The sequence below is a fragment of the Zootermopsis nevadensis genome, unplaced genomic scaffold (genome assembly GCF_977971745.1).
Source record: "Zootermopsis nevadensis isolate Lab colony 2312 unplaced genomic scaffold, Znev_1.0 Znev_ptg000030l, whole genome shotgun sequence".
Taxonomy (NCBI): Eukaryota; Metazoa; Arthropoda; class Insecta; order Blattodea; family Termopsidae; genus Zootermopsis; species Zootermopsis nevadensis.
The window spans coordinates 10,336,759-10,358,106 of NW_028259162.1; the positions used below are offsets into that span (position 1 = coordinate 10,336,759).

Here is a 21,348-nt window from a genome sequence, read left to right on the forward strand (position 1 = left end):
TGATAATTGCTCCGACCTTTTGATCACAGTGTCTAGTTAGCAAATTAAATAAAGAGGTTTTAACATTGAGATTAGGATGATAGATGGGTAAAACTGAGGATTGAATTGCTTTTGCCAAGCTAGTTTTCATTTCATGCCAATCACTTTGAACAAAGAAGAGAGATTGCACTGCTACTGCAGCCAATATTTTTGTTACCCAGTAAAAACATTTTATCAGTTTACAAGTGATTATCATGTGTAGCTCAACTCTGACGATGCTGCTGCTATGAAACCTGCTGATGTTACTCATCTCATGGTAGAAGCAGTTGCAGTAACTTCCAAGTTCCAGTACATGCATTTGTTTATTACAGCCTCATGGTATTACTCAAATGAATGGTCTTTTTTTACTTGTAATTATCACAATCATAGTTTGTATCCAGATGGGCATCACATGTGCACTTTCATTTTAATATTTTTTGTTGGTGGCTGTTGGATTTTTAAAACAATCTTCACTGATCTCATTTCAAATTAGTATCACCCTCATCAGTACATTGTTTCCATGTAGAAACACTGAAAATTATGGTGAATGTGAATTATCTTTGTCTTGTGTTGCAAGCCATTGCAGTTTTGGATGACTTATCTCCATTTTCTGGTCAGGGCAACAAAACAGTGGCATAAAACCAGTATTTATAATTATTAGTCTCAAGGTGGTAGGCAGTTCTACATTGTGATGGCTATGAGTTTGGTTTACGTTTGAAGACTACATGACAATGACAGAATTTGCGTTCTGTGTGTGCGTTGGTACCGGACCATTGTTCAGGAACTTTCCTTGGAAGTTCTGTGAAATGTTATTGGACAAGTCCTCTAGAAGAAATATTAACCCTGGATCAACAGTTAGCTAGAAACTGTCATAAATTTAAACAGTCCACTGAAATTATGTTATGCTTTTGTTTCATGTGATTATTTCAGTCTATTTTGGAGCGAACTGGTTATACGTTGGATGTGACCACAGGACAGCGAAAGTATGGAGGGCCACCACCAGGCTGGGATGGACCAACACCTGGAAATGGTTGTGAGGTATGTTTATCATTATTGCCAGTACTGTCATCAAACTAAAGACATTGACTAGGCTTGGCTTATCTGCCTGTTTCCTGTCCATTCCACATGTTTGTGCAGCACCAGCATTTAAAAGTTATTGTGCATCTTGGAAGCTGGAAGATGATTTACTGTTCAAGAAGTAAGTAAAATGTGTGATAGAACTATATTTCTAATATGGCTTGGAGCTGAGGTATGTCAATATTGCATCTCTAAAAACTGAATTCAGTACAATAGTATTTATGTTTGGCATGTGCAGGCTTTGAAAGCCAGGTAGATGAATTTAAATTCTGTTTCAGCACCTCCGTTTTTTTATAGTAGTTATATTTTAAAACCTAATCGATATTGCATTTCATTCTGGAATCATATTTTTGTTTGCCATTTCACACAATCCTACCCACTGATGGCTAGAGCTGTTTTTGTTTTGTTTAGAGTATGATGTGACCACTTCTGTGATCAGATTCTTGTTTATCATCAGTTTCGTTGCCACTGTTAACGAGATTCTACTGTTGAAGGAATTTTGTTTATACAAACCAAGGTTTCTTATGGGAATTATTGAAGTTGATAGGCATGTATGATGTGCTTTTCTCTAGCAATGATTTTGATATTTTCATGTTTTAGTTCGCTAAACATGCTTAGACTGCACTAAGTGTAGACATTTTGGACTTGTGACATCTAGTGCACTTTTAATAAACCATTTGTAAAAACGAAATGTACACAATCTTACAGCAGTAGTAGAGAAACAACAGAAAATATCACTCTGTAGTGGAGTATATTTTCAGTTTTTTGAAATACACTTCGTTTCCAGTACAGGGTTTCTTTAACAAGGTTTAACACGTGATTATTAATATAATGTGCTTTGTGAATTGGGCTTCATACTTTGGTGTTTGTTTTGTAGGTGTTTTGTGGGAAGATCCCGAAGGACATGTACGAGGATGAATTGATACCGCTTTTTGAGAAGTGTGGGAATATTTGGGATCTGCGTCTCATGATGGATCCGATGACTGGCCTTAACAGGGGATACGCATTTATTACCTTCACAACTAGAGATGCTGCTCAGTTGGCAGTGCGGGAGGTAAATATGCTTCAGTCTTGTTTCCAGTAGTGGTCTGATTCTAATACAGTGAAGCCTCTTTCACTGAAATGTACATGTGTACTTTTCTAGTAGTGGTGACTTCAGTTTACATTTGAATTTACCAATCTTACTTTCTGTGAAAGTGGTTTGCTGTCACCAGTGGAAAGTAGTGTAGGTAGACTCTGGTACCAAACTCACTTGTTTTGGGTTTCAAAAGGTTTTTATTAAATTTGCTACGTGTTATCAATTTTGTTAGCCATGTCAGTTTTTCCCCATTAAAACTGTGGTTTTGGTTGAAGTTTGTCTAGATTGAAAAAAGCTTTTAGCTGCAGAGCTGAGTGAGTTTGAAGTCTTTATGACCAGAGCATTGTTTTAATATTTTAATTGTAATCAGTTTTAAATGATAAATGTTATTTATATTTGTTGGAAGATATAGGTTAATGTTGCTTCCAGATCTCCTCTTTGCTCAGTGGGCAAAATTGGGACTGGAGGGTGACTGTTTGTGTGCTTATAAGTGCTGTGTTAGTGTTCAAAATTCAAACTCATGTAATGGCTCTGTCGCAGAAGCTGGCAGGATATACTGGCATATTTTTGTTATGTATTGGAATGGGTGTTGTTACAGTAGTGAAGTATTTGGTGCTGCTTTGTAGTTTTGTTTGAGAAACATTGTTTTGAAATTTAAAATTGTTAGGTGTAAGAAAATTTGTTCCAGGAGGCACTGATTTCGTCAGGACTGCAGGTTGCAAAATTGTGAAGCATCGAGCGAAGCAAGGAAAGAGCATGCCTGTTTCAGTAGTTGTTGGTACAAAATTGTCCTCTTTTGAAATAAATTTTTTCCTAAATTTGATTTTCTTTTTTCACTTGTTGATGTGGCTCACTCACCCAAATTTGGCATGTGTGTGTTTTTCTCTTCATCCCACAGCTCGATAATCATGAAATCAAACCTGGCAAGAGTCTGAAAGTTAACATTAGCGTTCCCAATCTGCGACTTTTTGTGGGCAACATTCCAAAGTCTAAAGGCAAAGAGGAGATTCTGGACGAGTTTGGTAAATTAACAGGTAATGTGTACTGAAGGAGAAAATTATTTCAGTAGTGTAGAGATCACCAGCTGGCCGGAGGGTTGGATGGGGCTCGCTTGCGGGCCTTGCCTCTCGGTTTGTTAGTTGGTTACCCCCAATATTCAAGAGCAACCTTTCCTAATTTGGTTAAGTCATGAGGTTCCTTTTGCCTGTGCGATTTCCTATGTAAGGCCTATTTATTTGAAGGGATATTGATTTCATTATTCCATTACCCAAAGGTTCCATCTGTCTGAAAGTAGGTTTTTCCTACACCAGTGCTAATCCTAATATTCATGGCTCAAGCTAAGCAGGTAAGGTATAGTTCTGAATACAATTGATAAGGGTAGCTTGCTAATGATCAGGTAGGCAGGGCTATAAATGTCCTCCCATTCCCACCCTGACTGGCACTATGTAGGCACACTACCCTCCAGGCAAGCTTAATTGGCTATCTTCCTTCCGCATTGTTCTTACAGCTGAATGATTATGAAATTCGAAAAGGCAAAAAGATTGGCGTTACCGTTTCTTATAACAATCACCGCTTATTTGTGGGAAATATACCCAAGAATCGAGATCGAGATGAATTGTTTGAAGAATTTTCCAAACATGCACGTAAGTTGAGACTCTCCCTTACGTCCATAATTCACTTTAATTTTTGAGAAAATTTTCACCAAACTTCACATTGAAAAAATCATTGGCTGGAGAAAAGTTCTCTATTAACAAAAATAGTTTTTAAAATTACATGGATTTCAGTATTTATGACAATCATATTCAGTAAAAGATTTAAAACTTCATCTCAGCATCTTTGTAAGAGAGCATGTGGGGTGGGAATGTTGGAAGGGAGTGGGGAAAGTATACGAAAGTCCATTTTCAGTCCTTTGATCTGGTTAAAATTAAAAAACTGAATACCCAAGTTGTTTCATTGATGATAAGAGTAGTTTTGTATAGTTTTGTTCGTGGATAGTGTTTTAAGCAGTAAGTTAACTACCACAAGTTTTTTTTGCCCATTTTATCTTATTTTGGGGAAATGGACTTTGATTACTCTTTCTCCATACTCCTCAGTTTGCTAAAACAACCAAAATCTACTTAAGACTTACTTGTTTATAAGTGAGGTTTAAAATTAAAACAATTTTCATGTAGTGTTGCAATGTTGAGTATTATTCTTGGTGATTAATATTTGGGCTTACGTTTTCCCCTCGTCTAGCTGGTCTGACTGAGGTCATAATCTACAGTTCACCAGATGACAAAAAGAAGAATCGTGGTTTCTGTTTCCTAGAATATGAATCTCATAAAGCAGCGTCTCTTGCTAAGCGTCGTCTTGGCACTGGTCGTATTAAAGTATGGGGATGTGACATTATTGTGGACTGGGCGGATCCACAGGAGGAGCCTGATGAAGCGACGATGTCAAAGGTACTGGTATATTTATTTGCATGCATTGTGCTGGTGATTATTTTTACATGTTTCATATTAGTACCATCCTTGACTGAGTTCTAGGTTTTCTTATACTCATGGCTCAAATGTGACATTTTCATATCGCTGTATAGTCTGTTCTGTATGTTATTTATATTTTATAACTTGGTGTTATAAAGTATTACTTGTAAAATTTACATTGAATTACGACAGAAAACTTCTTGGTCTGTTGGTAGTGCAGCACATGACTTCAGGTCACACATGTCACAGGGACTTAATAATGTAACGCATAGTAGATGTGGGCAAAATTTCATGTAATTCTAGCATTCCATACATTCTTGCTGTGTGCTAGATTATTGTGTCATTCTAAAGCTGTATTCCAGGGTTAAAGAGGAATGTTTTTTTTGTCATCATTGTTGATTGGGATGTTGATGCATTGTGTAGGGTTAGGGGAGGATTGGATCATTGTACACAGACAATAAATCAAAACCATGGGATTAAGGGAGGGAGGGATACATACATAGTCCATTCTGGGCCAGTAAGAGCTAGGCACAGGAAAGTATCTGTCTATTATTCTTCTATGGCTCTCCGGTCTGTATTCGGTCTATGGCCTCCTCAATTCTCGTTTTCCATTCGATCCTATCCTCCGCTGCCTGTTAGGACTGTCTGTCCGAGGCTTTGATTGAGGTTTTGAAACATCTTCCTTTTTACGGTGCAACCAACCCCCAACATGGAGGACCAGGGTACCTGTCTTAGTCTGACCTCTCCCCGTCGACCAATCTGGCTAGAGAGGCCCTACCAGTAGCTATGCTACTGCCAGCATAGCTCTTGGGATCACTGAGGTACTCAAGCCCCACCACCACTACAAGGTGTAGGTACCATTAAGTGGGGATCTGTGTATTGGCTTGGTCTATTTTTGTCACCCCTTGCCATCTCATGGCTGTGATAGATCTATGTCTGCTTCACTGCCCTTAACCTAATCTAGGGGTCTGAAACCATAAGTACATAATGTGGTTCTTTATTAATAACAGCCACAATAACTGTTAGAAAATTACTTCCACTGTTTTTCTTTATGGGAAAAAAATACTTGGAATTTATTATATATCTGCAAGGTCATAATGAAATAAGTCTGGGTTTGTTACGTAGAGGTTTAGTATTCAGCACCTTTGGAATTTCTTTGCTATACATTCCATCACAACCTATTCAAAGTCTCCTGAGCTATTCTTCATTCAAGTGCTTGGTATGTAATTACAGTGCTACCACAGCGCATGCTGTGTGTTAACTGGCTGAGAGCCACTTATTAGTTTGTTGTAACACTAATAGACTACAGTCATGTTCAGAAATGAAGGTGTGGAATCAGGCATGGGAAGAAGGAAAATGGAAGACTGACATGTATAACTGGGTGACCAAAACTTTTTATCCCATAAAAGGTTGCTGACCTCTGACCTAACTGTATACAGTCCATCTACATCCAAAACCTTGTTATATACAGTAAAACCACTCTAACTTGGACACTTGCGGTTCCACGATAACGTGTCCAATTTACAGAGGTGTCCAGGATAGAGGGAAAGGAGAAAATCATCCTTTCAAATTGTGTTGTAATGACAATGAGGTAATTGTAGAGTATTATGATAAGAAAAATCAAAAGAGTAAATTAAATTTTTACAAATTTTGTTTTCACTAAATTAAACTTGCATGGATAAGCTCAAAGGGAAGGGCACCAATACTTTACGTTTACCGACAATGTAATCTATTTACTTACATAATCTAACTACTGTATTTTCTGTTAACACTGTTTAACTCAGTTGCAAGCACAGTACAGTACAACCCCTCTATAACGTGGTTCGCTATACCGCGGGTACCTCATGTCCCCCACAGTGCAACAAAAAAAGAAAAGTTCATCAATTATCCTTCACACAGAACTCAAACTATATTAAAATGCAAGCCAAATAAATTATTTATTACTTTTTCTGTAAAAATCAATTGTAACATAGTCAAATAAGTATGTATACTCTTAAATGGCGATTGTCTATCAATACTGTACGTACTGTTCAGTACGTCCAGTACTTGTACCAATCTTTCTGATGCACTCCTGTAGTAACGCGGGTTTACCCCTGTCCCCCACGACCCGCGTTATAGTGGGATTGTACTGTACTGACAAAGTTAAAACTGTACCAGCAATAGGTACTGTAGTCCAGTGAAGGGTTCAACAAAAGAATAACACACTTTCACTGCATTCCATTGATATGCTCAATGTCTCACACCCCAACCATAAGCTAATCTTCAGGTAGACGGCATTCATCAGTCAGAAATTCAAAATACTAACTGTAAACGTTTCCCATAAAAGCATTGAAGCTAATTGCATGCATGCATCTGTCCAACTTGCAAAAAAAGGGGTGACCAAGTTCCAGGATGAAGGGGTGTCCAATATATAGGGTATTGTGGACATGTAAAATTATAGGATATTCGCCAGTTCCAATTAAAAATGTCCAATATACAGGTGTCCAGGATATAGGGGTGTCCAACTAGAGGGGTTTTACTGTACAATGTTCCTGGGCAATTGGTCATGTCAGTGTTAAGTGAAATGCTAACATTCCAAAGACTAGCTTTATACCCATCTTCTTGGTAAGTTTGAGGACTAAAATAGCTGATATCAGCTGGTCTTGGCAGTGCTCTTTCCTTATTGGCATGCAAAATAACTTAGACGGTGGAGTCAGGTTGTGTGGTCACTCCTCTCATGTCACTTTTACTAGAATATGATGTGTTTTCCTTTCTTGCCTGCCATTGGGACAAGATTGTACTCCCGGTTAAGTGGCATGGTACCGTACCCAAGTCAGGGGAGTGACCACACAACATGATTCAACCATCGTAACATTCCAATAAGGAGGGTGAACTGCCAAGACTGACATATTGGTGGTTTTAGTCATTCACTATCAGACTCAACCTTGAAGATGGGCACCGCATCTTATACACAAAGAAATACAGTATATTTTTGTTTGTGTATGTTACTGATATAAAATTTAATTTTGTGAATATATTTGTTTTTGCTGCAATTTCCTTCCCATGACAGTGTGGATCTTCTGTGTTGAAATGTGTTCTTTTATGACCAACTTTATAGATAGTGATATACTCGGAATGGATTGAAACTGTGAAGCTAGATGTATTGTTTTTACACAAATTTGTGAGGCAGTTTGGGGAATTGATGTGTTTGTACTATAATGTCCACAGCAATTACTTTATATTTGTCCTTTACTTTTCCAGTCTTGTTAAACTGATTTATCCAATTTTTTCATTTTTGAGTATTGTGGGCTGGTTTTCTGTTGCCTATAATTTATGTTTACATAGTGGTGATAGTGCCCATATTCATTCTTAGTTTTTAATTTAATTTTGGGTATAGTTAGTGTTATTCTAACTGATATATTTGCACACCTGTTTGGGATTAGATTGACAGTAAGTGTGTTGTGAACCACACTTTTTGAAGTTTAGATTATTACTGTATATTCTGGATACTTAAATTTTTTCTCTTTATAGGTGAAAGTGCTGTACGTAAGGAATCTTACCCAAGACTGTTCAGAAGAGAAGTTAAAAGAATCATTTGAAGCTTTTGGAAAAGTAGAGAGGGTTAAGAAGATAAAGGACTATGCATTTATTCACTTTGAAGATAGAGACAATGCAATGACGGTGTGTATATTATTGCATAAGTTATTTACTGTTCCGTAATTTTTAAATTGTTGCGCTAGAGTTATACAAGATCTTGTACATTTGTTTTGGAAGTAATTTAATGTTTGATGCTGAAGTGAAATCCACAAATCTATTTTAATTTTCTCTAGGCTATGAGTGAACTCAATGGTAAAGAGATGGGTGGTTCTGCAATTGAAGTTTCACTGGCAAAACCACCTTCTGACAAGAAAAAGAAAGAGGAAATGCTTCGTGCTAGGGAGAGGAGGATGATGCAGATGATGCAAGTTAGAGGTGGCTGTTCACCATCTCACCCGAGCATGTTACCAAGCTCAATGCCAGTGAGGGGTCCTGGGGGAGCAGGGCCCAGAGGTGCAAGTGCTGGTGGATCTATGCGAGGGCCCATGGGACGTGGAGACTATGGTAAGTTCATGAACTATTTCTTGATACATACATGCACATTGTATATGTTGTTTTCTGTGTGTCAAAAAGCTTGTAACAGGTATTAAAACAAGTGGTTTTTTTTGGGTATATGTGGATTCTTAATGAGAATTATCCTTTTGGCAGCTTTACTTCTGTGAGAAGGATTTCAGTCTTAATCTTTTATATACTTTATATCATGAACCCTCTTCATACTGGAAATATTTTATTGCTTTGTTTAGATAGAATACTGAATACAATCATCGAGCTGCGATACGTTTTCTGTATTTTCTGGGCTTGTTTGAGGTCCACATTTTCTGGTAAAATTTGCTAGGTTTTATCTGCATTGCTACATGTTGGCATATTGTGTGGATGCTACACAATTATTGATAGAGTCTTTCTCATTAGTTGAGCAGATATTGCAAATATGGAATACATTTTCATGCTAGTATACAGGGAACCCCTTTTGTCCTTGGACTGGCCGGCTAGAAAATTGTTTGCTCATGCATGCCCACTGCTGAAACATCTTTGTCACTCGATGGTTGCATATCTTGATAGCGCCGCATATTTAGCATGGTCTTTGAGATACGTATAAATTAAGTTTGCGTTGTGAAATACAGAGTTTGAAAACGGAGAGTAGTGTTGAACAGAAATTATTCTTATATGATACAGTTGTACAGCAGTCTTCATGCAGGAAATGCTGTTGGAAGTCTTGTAGGTAATATCTTGACAGTACAGTGCCATGTAAAGCAGCAGTTTATAATATTGTATCAGTTGACTGTCTGTGGGATTAGTGCTGGACAAAGAAATCTCAAGAAAGGCGTACTGGCTGAAGAAAATCTTCACATCGGGGCTCGATTTAGAAGCAAGGTTGAAGAAGTAGTCTTTTAACCTCTGCATTGGCAAAAAGTACAGCTCACACTAGTTCAAAGTTACAGTTACAGTCTTGAAAGACTAGAGTCATACATAGCATTTTGCCTCAAGATTGTGAAGCAAGAATTCGATACTGTAGGTGGTTTCAGGAATCAATATTCAATGGACTTCTTGACCCAGAACTTGCATTTTATTCTGCTGAGGCATGGTTCGCGTTGGTTATGTAAACTGCTAAAATAACTTGCTGGAGAACAGAAGATCCTTGTACTTTTCATGAATTGCCATTGCATGTTTTCAGTTTGGGTTTGGTGTGCAATTAGTGCACAGAGGATAATTGTACCTGTGTTTTTTATGAAACAATTCTGGGCGGTATGTGAGACGTGAAGTCTTCGGTGAACGAGTTATAAGTTGAGGTTTGTGGTCATTGCGGTCATCTAGTTTAAATCCTTGAGATGTCTTTGGAGCATCCTGAAAGAAAAAGTTTGTGAACAATCTGCACTCTTTGGAAGAACTTATAGAAAATATTAGGTGTGAAATATCTGCTATTCTCATACTGCAACTTTGACATCTGGGAACATATTTTCACAATGTGAGGTGTGCTTAGAAGCAGATTGTCACTTTGAGGTTCTTCAATAAAATAAGGTAAGTTAAACTGCAGTGGAAAAATGGGCTGTGGGTGTTTGGTTACTGTCGCGGGTCTGTGCGAGAAGTGTGCCGTGTCAGCTGTGGGATCCAGTCTAATGATTAACTGTGTGTCCTGTAGTTAGTAGACCTCCCTTAATTTTAATGATACTTTGCTTTTTCACATTGTTTCTTCATTTCTGAATGTGTTAGCTTCATTATGCCAGGTTTTTTCATGTAGCTTCTGCTGTAATAGGTCCCACAGTAGAACTTATAATTTTCATTCTCTTCAGCAGGTCTTTAAAAAGGTAAAACTTTCACCAGGAGACTAGATTTATTCCTGTGGTCATCCTACTTGTATTCACCAGTTTGGAACATAGTGTGAATGCCAGGTGCAAACAATTTTTAGCATTGTTTCACAAGGACTGAATTATGTTCTGCCATTTGATCACTATCACTACATGCATAGTTGTGTCTATGCTCCACTTCACCACATGCTGGTGAGTGGAATTCCAGAACTCAATACATGCCTTGATTTTATCCCCCAAACATTACCCATGGTACTACTGAGTGAATTAGTATGTACAGAATTTACTGCTGTAAATCTTGGTGATACTTGGTTGTTTGTTAAATGTCTTTAGTCGCATTGGGGTTTGGCCTCATGCAAGCAGTGTGCTTTGTATTTATCCCACTGAAATTCTTCTATCATTGTTGAGCAGTCCCTTTCCAACTACTACTCAGGTACTTCTAGTGATTGTCAACTCCTGTCTTTTCTCTTATAGGTTTGCACTGACAGTACTTCTTTTGTGAACAATGTGGTCTGTTGTCATGGCTTTTCAGTCACTGGTATCACTTCAGTTACTTGATAGTACTTGACTCCTCAGTAGTAGTCACTCATGACCCTTTTGGCAATATTTCTGTTTCCAGTGGTCAGTGAACATGTCCTTTTAGATGATACTGTACTTCATCTCGATGGTAAGCGATTTAGTCCTAAAGCAAAGATGATCTGGCTCTCCAGTCCAAACCTCTTCTTCCTGGCAAGTCTATATATATATATATATATATATATATATAGAGAGAGAGAGAGAGAGAGAGCACATGCGTTTATCACTTGCTTCTCCAACTGAAAAGGCCCTGCCCCTTAAAATCTCAATACGAATTAAAATACCCTACAAAAATGAATCTGTGCTATTCCTGTAACGTATTACAGTGAAACCTCTATCCATCGTTCCCGGAACTATCGTTTTCCCGGATGCATCGTCCGTTTTCTCCGGTCCCGGATACATCCCATATAAAATAATGTTACATTTTCCCGCTTCTATCGTTCCTCGAACTATCGTTTTATCGCATTGATCGTTCAAAAATCTTAGTCCCGGCCCACAATTTTCCCGCAATGATCGTTTCTGAGAATTTAAAATGCTGGGTTTTGAGATAAATTAATACCGAAAGACGCACAATGTTTTTGGAATATACAGTAGCGGTAACCTGTTATGTCGCCCAACCAGCACAGATTCTTTTGGAATGAGGGGTCAGCGGTGCAAGGGTGATAGTTGGAGTGAATGGCGGTGCCCATTGTCAGAAATTTTACGATTTTAATTTGGGTGCACTCATATTTCGTTCCAGCGATGCCAGATGGCATGTGCAGTGTGAATTTCTTCACAAATGCTTTTATTATAAGTACAAAGGAAAGGCGAGCGAAACTTTTTCATTCTTCTGATTCATATCGTGTCTTCTACAGCTACGTTTCGTTGAGTTCGGCAGTAATAGTACTTCCATTTTTCCTGTTATAGTCCGCGAAGGTTGAGGAAGAGGGAGAAACGACGAATGCGAGCCCGAACTTTGCCGAAGCACACGCTGCATTGGCAAAAGTGAAGTCGTTCTTTTATGCGCATAATATTAGTGAACGTGACGAAGAAAACATTTTGAACGTGGAAAGTGCTCTGTTTGGCCTAAAACGTAAAGTTTCGACAAACCAGTTGTCCATTAAAGACTTTTTTGGTAAAAAGAAGTAACTTTGAAAGAGAAACATTGTTTTTTTTAAATTTTTAATGCTTTCCCGCATCTATCGTTTTCCCGCATTCATCGTTTTTATTTCCCACCCCCGCCGAAAACGATGCATCGAGGTTTCACTGTAATAGATTCAGCAATGTCTTGAAACGCCGCCAAATATTTTTCATTGTCGCAGTTGTATAATCTGTACTGTCAGCTTTATTTTTTAAAGCAGTTTTGTGTTCAGTTGTACCTAGGTGGCTTGCCAAGTTTTCATGCAGTGTGTTCATTTATCTGTTTATCTTCATTGAAGAGCAATACTTCAATTTTTGCATTGATATTTGTAGTGAACTTGGATAGCTGAATTTAAGTGACTGGGAATGTGTTGGATGAGGTAGAATCTGGTTCCAAGCAGGATTTTTGGGGAGGGTTGCCAGGACATGCAGGTAGGCCTGTGGACACATCCAGGTTCTTATCTGTATGTGGATGGTCCTTTCACCTCTGTAACATGCCCAGAGCATGGAACTACACCTAGGGCAAACTTATATGCATTGAATTTTGTCCCCATAACCCTTCCTGTATGCCTTTATGGCATCATGCAGAATTGAGGCAGCAACCCCTTGACCTTTACCTATTTTCTTGTGAGCAGTAGAAAGTGATGGTGTTGCATAATCCGTTGATTTGTGAAGTTTGATGCAGGTGATCATGTTAATGTATTTAAGATGATTAGCATACTTCACATAATAAGGTTATTTCAGAATTATAGACATGGTTGGTGAGCAACATCACTTGAAGCTTGAGAAATTTGCGTGAAATATTAGAAACTTCTCAGAATTTTCCATATAATTACAGCAGCTCTCTTTTTCTCCATGTGCACACTGACTGTAATGTATTGCAAAGCATTAAAGTTAGGGAACAGTAGTAAACATTTCTGAACCTCAGTGTGAACTTTGTTCATCATTGAATGTGACAAGATAATCGGGTATTATTTGGTGGCCCATAATTTTAACTTCTCATCAAAATGCTTCCTTTCAGAAAACATTGTGTCTACAAGGACACAGCTGAAATATGCAAGGTGTCCAGTAAAATTATCAGTACTTCATGATCTTATTCCTGAGGTCATTCATTCCCAGTCAAAAATGTTTTTGTGAACGTGGGTTCAAATGTTGCCGGTTATGGAGCTGCTGATGCTTGGAATTCCAGATGATTTGAACCTTGTGTGGCGCAGTGGTTATTCATGCATCTCGCAGCATCAAAGATTTGATGCTGCAATTTACCTATTCAGTTTACTTTGTGTTCATACAGCATGTTTTCTTGTGTAATCCCATATGTGGAAATTTAGTAGAGTAAGGTCCAGTGACTGGAATAGCCAGTTCTGCAGACAACCAGTCCATCAGTCTGGTATTCATTTATTTGGGTACTCTATCATGTGTTGACTGAAATGTTGTGTGCCCATTGGTGGAAGTACATCTCTGTAATTCTTCTGTCGTTTAAATCTTTTATTTCTATCCATAGTGCCATAGCTGTTGAGAATTGGGCTCATTCATGTATATTTCTGACTGGGAAAGACCTGAGGAATAGGATCCTGAAGTATTTTGACAGTCACTGGACACTAAGCAACTATTATTCATTTTGTACAATAAATGTAATAAATTTTTGTGCATGCAATCTTTCTAATACTGATGTCAGTCAGTCTTCATAGCACTGTACAAGTTTACTGATTTTTTTATAGATTTTTGTCAAGTACAGTGGTATGAATTCAAATATAACTCTCTGGTATGTCTGGTAGCATGGCCATACATTGTGATGCAGGTGTTCAAAGTGAGAACTAGTATTTTTTCTTTGCGCCCTTACGTTTATAATTTATATTGAATTCTCTTTTAACCCTCTTTTGAAGAATTTGCCTTCTGTGCTCCACATTGACTGTTATAGTTTGTGATAGTGGAAACTGTTAACAGGTTAATGTAGAAATTCCTTTATTTATTATTACTCTGCTTGTTACAGGGTCACATTAAATTAATGTAATTTACTGGAGTACGTACATACATTAAACAGCTGTGTCTTGATTTGGAAGTGAACATGTGAAATTGTACTGGGAAGTTTATTCAGATATATGTTGAAGTGATGTGTAACATCACTTTGGAAATGTTTCTTTCATGTGTCACACAGTTTTATACGTTTTTGTAGGGACAGTGAAGGAATTTACTGTATTGCAGATGTTTATTTGCATGTTAATGAGTGATTATTTCCTGTGGGCTGCTTGGAACTAAATTATTGCTTTGATTTGATAGGTATTCTTTCAGTTTATAACATTAATACATACGTGCTGTTTTGTTACATACAAGTTTTAGAAAGTTTAATTCTGCAAATTCATGGCTTGCATAAAAGATTCCAAGCACTTGCAAGAACTTATCATTAGTTTGCATTTCACTCTGCAGGGTGTTATATATGTCCCTTAATATTTACTGCACGTTGCATTCAATTCTTTACTATTAATGCTGCAGGAGATACTCTTTCAGTAAAGTTCTTAAGTTCTTTATTTTGCATGGTGTATTGGAAACCAGAAATCCTTGTAGGAGATTTTTTTAGCATCATGAAGTTTTTGCTGCTTTCATTTGTACTGTATTTTTAAGGTGATGTGTTATTAATGATGTCTTTATTTCCCATGAGAGAGCATTGAAACTACCATTGTATCTGAACTGCACATGAATTAGTTTGGGGACACTTGTACTTGTATTACAAAATTTCACAAGTTTAGAAAGTTATTTATACTTGGAAGTTTCATTGCACTGTGCCATTTTGGAAAGGTAAGTAGTATTTTAAACTTAACTGGTGTTATTGTCACCTCCTCTTGTTCTGTGTTTGAGATTGGTGTAGTGTATTGTGGTGGTAGAACACACTTCGTTGACTGTGTTATAGTTTAATTCTTTTTGTAATTTTATTAAGCATAGTATTTTATGGAAGTCTCTTTGGTCGTGACATTGATGTACATTGAGAGACAAAATTATATACACGTAGCTAGTGTTTATTTTCTGGCCTGAAATTTTTAATTTACTTTTCTCTTTTCCCGGCATGCCTTTTTGTTTTCCATTCAAACGATTTCCGAAACAAAGATAGTTTTTGATTGGATTTCGTGGCTGCTAAAATTGGGTGTTTGTTGTGTGTTTTATAGATTATGATTACGACTATTACGGGTATGGGGATTATCGAGGTGGCTACAGTGATCCATATTACGATGACTATTATCGTTACGAGGATTACTATTTCGATTATCCGCCGCCTCCACCACCTGCCAGAGGGAGGGGCAGGCAGCCTCAGCCGGTGGGTCGATCGACTTTATTAAAATTCCAAGTCGTCTTTTTCGTTCATTCGTACGTTTACTTGTTTGATTGTGGCACTGCGTTCAGAAGCCCAACTTGCAAAAATTGAAGACCTTACTCGTGAACTAGATGTCCCATTCGAATTAAGCCAAATGGTTTCTACTATGTAGGTCATGGCCATGCAAAGTTTTGAGACAATAATGCTTGATTTGATGAGATCAGGCATCTGTGCGTGATGAACCTCTGCATTGTAATACTTAATTCTGTTACTGCGTAGGATAATCATATTTAGTTATGGTGAAGAAATTACAATTTGTTTCTTTTAATGAAGGATTTTTTCCTTTGCATGGTCATTGTGACAATACTAACTGACATTTATGGTTACTGACTTATTACATTGGTTAACAGAATATTCCGTTTCTGCAGAGCGCGTTGCCACTTTCAAATAGCTTATCATATCTGAGCCATTGATACAGGCCTATCAAAATTTTCTTTCCAGATAATTAGCCGGGAAAAGGTAATTTGTGGCTCAAAAGTGTCGTAAAATTACTAGGAAATGTACTCGTGGTATGTGTGTGTGCCTGTATTGGCTCAGATATGATAATGTCTTCTTTTTTTTTTGCTGTCTAGTTGCAGGGTTATCCAAAAAATGGGGGAGGGAACCGAGACATCAGCTGAGCACAAGTCTTGTATCACATCAGCGACTAACTTTTCCTCACTGTTTGGAAATAAAACTTTTTTCTACACTGCATACAAAGATGTCCAACATACTACAAACATCAGTTGGAAACAATTGTTGATGGATTTGTGTTTAATGTGGGGGCAGGATTGTTTAATCATAACAGTGAACTATATTTGCATTTTTGTTCTTGGGGTGGAATTTATTTACATTGTATGGTGACAGCTTTAGTTAGACCAGAAATTTTATTGAGTTTCCACTGTGAAATGTGGAACTTCCATACGAGGGTGTATTTGGTGTTTGAACTTCTTTATTTGCTCTTAGTATGTTATGAGGAAAGGTTAGGTCAAAGTTACTTTAATCATGGAAACTTGATATTTGAATAGTATTTGAAGGCTACTCTCCTACAAGATATTTCTCTCGCTTCAGGCTTTAGTTTCTGTGTTTCCTGCTTTCTGTGGCCGCTTTTTAGAAGCTTAATGCTTTTAGCTGGGCGCAAGTAGATGCTTTGGCTTCCTCACCCAACCATCCCAACCATATGCAAATTGCTCGTTTTGGATAACCCTGCTCTGTGCTCTTAAATAAGTTACAAACAGTATAAGAGTTTGATTTTAGCCAAATGCCAGCAACACATACCATATTATTACAGTGTGCTTGAGGGTTTTGAAGTATGGGCTTAATGTTAAACACAATTGAATTGTAGTTCCGAGTAATGATACTTACGTACAGAGATGCAATTTGTTCTTGGTATATGTTGGTAGTATTTGATGGGCAAGGAAAATACTGATTTTTGCTCCTCATTTCATCATTGATGTAGTTCTTGTTTTCAGTTTGTTAGCAGTTGGCATTCAACTGCTGTTTGTCAAGCTGTTATAAGTAGCTGTTTACTTCAATATGATATTTATATTGATGAAGATTTTAGGAGAAACATGTTTTTTATTCACAACGTGTCTTAACTCTTGGGCACTTAGGATGCAGAAGAAGTTGGGTTCATGGAAGCAGGCTCCCCAAACTACAGCATGAGCGGTGGGATTCAGGTTTGTGCTTGTAATTCCCGCCTACTCAAAACTTTCCACTTCATGGATTGCTTGTTCTTGGATTCTAATTGACTTCAGTTTGTCTTATGATCTTTTTTTTAATAGCAGTTATTGCTTTTCAAGACTTATGATTTATTGAAATGTGAAATTTTGGTTCAAACAAGATTATTTAAATTGGATTCCAGGAATGTGCAGTTATGGACTGGGGAGTAAGTTAGTTTTCATAATGTGATGTATATATTTATAATCCATTTCAGTATGTAAACAATTTTCATTGGCTCTTTTTGGTAGGCTGGAATGGATTCTAATATTAATTTATTTAGGATTCTTCAATCTTGAAATAACGGTTGGACTACATTTTGCAACTGTTATTTTTTATAACTGTGGGCAGCCCTGTTGCAGGGAGTTGCCATTTATTTATACTGCAACAAAAATTTTTGGGTGGGCTGTGTTTTCTAATGATGTGCGATATGTTGTTTGGTCAGGCTGGTCGTGGGCGTGGAGTGGTGGCGCGTGGCCGGGCCGGTGGGCCCCCAGCCCGTGGGGGAGCCAGGGGGGCACGCACCGCAGCCTCCGCGGCCCGTGGGGGGGGTCGAGCACCCGCGCGTGGGGGGGCCCGCGCCAAGGGAAGTTTACCAGGTGAGGATGGTCTGTATCTTCACCTCCTTTCACTCACCTCTTTAGCATGTAGGAAAAGCGATACAACCTTGCAACCAGGTTTGTAATATGCACAGGTGGTGATTAATGATTGAGGTAGTTTAAGGATGTTTTGGTCTAAATGGGTCAGGGGAAGTTTTGATATTGCTGCATTGGTGAAATGTGCATGTTGCTCAAACTGATAAAATTGAGTGGAAGAAGTTTTTGTGAATGTAATTGAGAAACACATGTGTATATGAAAATCTGTTTTCCATGACTGTTTTTGAAGGGCAAATTTAAATTGACGGTGGGATGAGAATAGAACACTTGCCAAGTATGGACCAACAGAATAACGTGGGAAGACTGACTTGTGAATGAAAATTTACTGTGTCATGTGGTTTACCAGGACAGCATTGTTATGAATTTGATAGTGCAATTATCTATGTTCTGGATATTGGGGGGTGGGGGGTTTGAGTGGACATTATGTCCAATTCTGTAGAGATAGGTGTAGTTCACAGTTGTCTTGCATTTGGAGTATATAGGTTATGAATGCCATTGAACAAGAACATTGTGAATGTTAATAACTTATTTTGAGGAAACCTGTTATATTTAGTTTTCCTTGGGTGGTGTACATAGGTGCAGAGTCATTTATTAGGGTTCATTGTTACAGTTGCATTTTCAGTTCACATTCAAAAAGATGGTTACTTTGCATTTGGCACTGTGTAACGAGTTATAGGTTTTACTCACGTGCTTTTATGGCCCTTATTTTGGTAAGTATTCTGTTAACCCTTTTGATGTTATAACTGATCAGTTTGGTATTTGAGTTACTTTTATGGAAATACGTTGCATAATTGAGGTTGTGTCGCTTATCAGAATTATACAGTTTGTGAAGGGGCCTGAAATGGGCACTGTGCATGATAATGACCGTACAATAGTTGACTGTCCCATCACTAGTCTTTTTTTTTTTTCCTTTCGTGGACTGCTTTCCTGAGCGTGTTGGAAGTTTTGTTGCATGATTTTTGTTTTGGGGAGGTCATGTTTTACATTTATGAAGTTATCATGTACAGTCATAACATTGGCTGTAGTCATGTTGTGCCCTTGATATTTTTTGTCAGTGAACTCTTCAGGTAAGGAGAGGAGTGTTGCTATGGAAGTGTTACAATTAATTAGTTTTTATATTGTGTATGGGAAAACTAAACTGTGTTTGAACCGTAGTAACTGTGGAAACTGCCCCTTTGCATACAAATTGATAGCTTTTGAGGTATATGTGTGCCCACTTTAATGTTATGTGGGGTGGGGAGATTTCAGATGCTTGTGAGTTCAGTTGGTTACCTTGCTTTTTGGTCAGTATTTAAAGTAATTTTTTATGCTGAAGTTTGGTTTCTAATTTTAATGTAAATCACACAATGTATGGTGCATTGATGTTCAGATGGAGTCTGAAAGAAATGTGATCTTTTCTCTAGAAGTAGACCAAGTGCTGCTGCCCTGCAAATCGTAATCTAATACGGTAAAATCTCAGTTTAGTGTCCCTGCATTTAGTGAAATTCTGTCATGATTTTTTTGTACCAGCGGAAGACCAATATAAACAATATTGTTTTACATGTTTGTTAATTTTAGTTTAGTGGATGCCCTGCATTCTGTATAAGAAATGTTCAATCTTACAGAGAACCTTAGTGGCGATAACAGTTTATGTTTATGTTTGATCTGGGAATTCTTTCCACACAGCCATAATATTTGGCAAGTGATGTGTAATTGAACATGCACTAAATACGTGCTGTTACTGGCATTATAATTGCACTGATTCTAAGCTAAGGTGGCTGAGTAATTGTGCATGGTAGTAAATTTTGTCATTACTGTTTCTTACTATTTTCTTAAAATCCTTGGTAATTATGGCCATGGAAATGAAGAAGCATGTGATTACAATTAAAAGTGTCCATGAAGTGGGGGGGGGGGGGGCTGAAACATCCCAGCAATAGAAATTGTGTGCAAATTTGATATTGCACTGTCATCTTTCTGCAGCATAATGAAAAATTAAGTGTGTGATTTGAGTAGAACTGAAAAGCAGATACAAGTGAAATAAGTTAATGGACACTTACGCTTCTCCACGTGATGAAGTGTGAAGAATGTATTACAGTAGTTTGAAGCAGTGTATTATCAAAATTTACCAGTCAGCAGAACAGTAATGAGAGAGAAGGCTACAAGAATAGCTCTGATATTAGCGATTTGAACTTTTAACTTTTAACATTCAATTCCTATCCTACAAGACTGCTGGACAGACTTCAACTCCATGGTTTACAGTTAATGGTGTGAACGTGGTGCATGGTTGATTAAAGTTAAGCTTCTGGTGAATGGTTGGGCTGATGTAAAAACTGTCATTCACTTAAAAATATGTGAGGAAATTGCAAGTGTGAACAAATATTCATTCTGATATTGGAAGACTGAATTTTTGCTGATGCACAGTATGTTCATTTTTACCTAAACTGTTCATTCTCAAAGTGTTTAACTCTGTTCTACAGTAAAGTTAGCTGTATTTTGAAATATATGTGAGTGGACAGGTTTCTATTCTAGTTCACAAATACTGTGTTTTAATATGATGAAAATTGTGAAGTGACATTTTAATTGTTGGTGTATGTTAACAAGGCTCAAAGTCCCTGTTACGTGAAATTGTGTTTTTGTTTCTTAATGATTCTGTGAATGCACATTTACAGGTGCATGGAAGAGATATTACTGAGTCTGTGTGATTGTGGTTACCATTCAGACCATTTTAAAATATTGGAGTCTGGTACTATCCTTTAAGAGGGTTTGTTAAAAACAAAATTTTTCTATTTCACATTTGTCATGAACGCTCTTACCTGTTATAAAAAGTGACTTGTCCTTGTTCATTTGTTATGCATGTAAGTGCATTTTTACATATACATATGTTTGGTTTGGCTGTATTTTGCAGTGTGAAGAAATAGGGGGTCTGAATGGAAGAAACTGTGTAGGGTTGAATGTATTCATGTGTGTGTTTGATGATTGTGGAGTCAAACATTAAAGTGTTGTGTGGAAATGTTCAAAAATTGGTGTGGCTTGGTTCAGTGTGGTTTTAATTGGTTTTCAGTCCATAGATCTTGTGGGAAGTGGACTTAGTTTAATAAAGTTTTTTAAGGTGTGTGTCCATTTTACGGCATAAATAGTTGCTCCAAAACATCCACTTGCTTGCTACTAACATCTATATGGTAAGTGCAGATACTGTCATGAAGAAGAAATTATACTAGGATGTTCTCTAACATGGATGTAAAATTGCATGGTAGGTGTGCATTTGTTTGGGATGCTGGATATGACAACTTCTGTCATTTTAAACTTTGAGAATGCATAAATCTGTAACTGTATTTGTGCTAGAATTTTGCTTAATGGTGACCATTAAGAATATTATATTGTGTGTCATAAGTTGATAGTATTTGTAGTAATTTACTAGGAGAGGTTGGTGGTGGGATTGGTT

At 37.5% G+C, this 21,348-nt stretch overlaps 1 protein-coding gene across 18 annotated transcripts in view; it reads left to right on the forward strand.

Moving 5' to 3' along the window:
* The window catches only part of Syp (synaptotagmin binding cytoplasmic RNA interacting protein), a 31,242-nt gene that overhangs the window by 7,843 nt on the left and 2,051 nt on the right, over nucleotides 1–21,348 (forward strand). For 4 of the 18 annotated variants that reach the window (XM_087358962.1, XM_087358955.1, XM_087358957.1 and 1 more), the window contains exons 4-12: nucleotides 949–1,056; nucleotides 1,973–2,149; nucleotides 3,072–3,207; nucleotides 4,409–4,614; nucleotides 8,146–8,295; nucleotides 8,445–8,715; nucleotides 15,368–15,516; nucleotides 17,166–17,231; nucleotides 17,717–17,879. In XM_087358962.1, the coding sequence (XP_087215088.1) occupies nucleotides 949–1,056; nucleotides 1,973–2,149; nucleotides 3,072–3,207; nucleotides 4,409–4,614; nucleotides 8,146–8,295; nucleotides 8,445–8,715; nucleotides 15,368–15,516; nucleotides 17,166–17,231; nucleotides 17,717–17,879 (1,426 nt within the window). Of the gene's footprint in view, nucleotides 1–948; nucleotides 1,057–1,972; nucleotides 2,150–3,071; nucleotides 3,208–3,680; nucleotides 3,817–4,408; nucleotides 4,615–8,145; nucleotides 8,296–8,444; nucleotides 8,716–15,367; nucleotides 15,517–17,165; nucleotides 17,232–17,716; nucleotides 17,880–21,348 lie in introns of all 18 variants that reach the window. The other 14 variants (XM_087358958.1, XM_087358959.1, XM_087358960.1 and 11 more) reach the window with 10 other exon arrangements.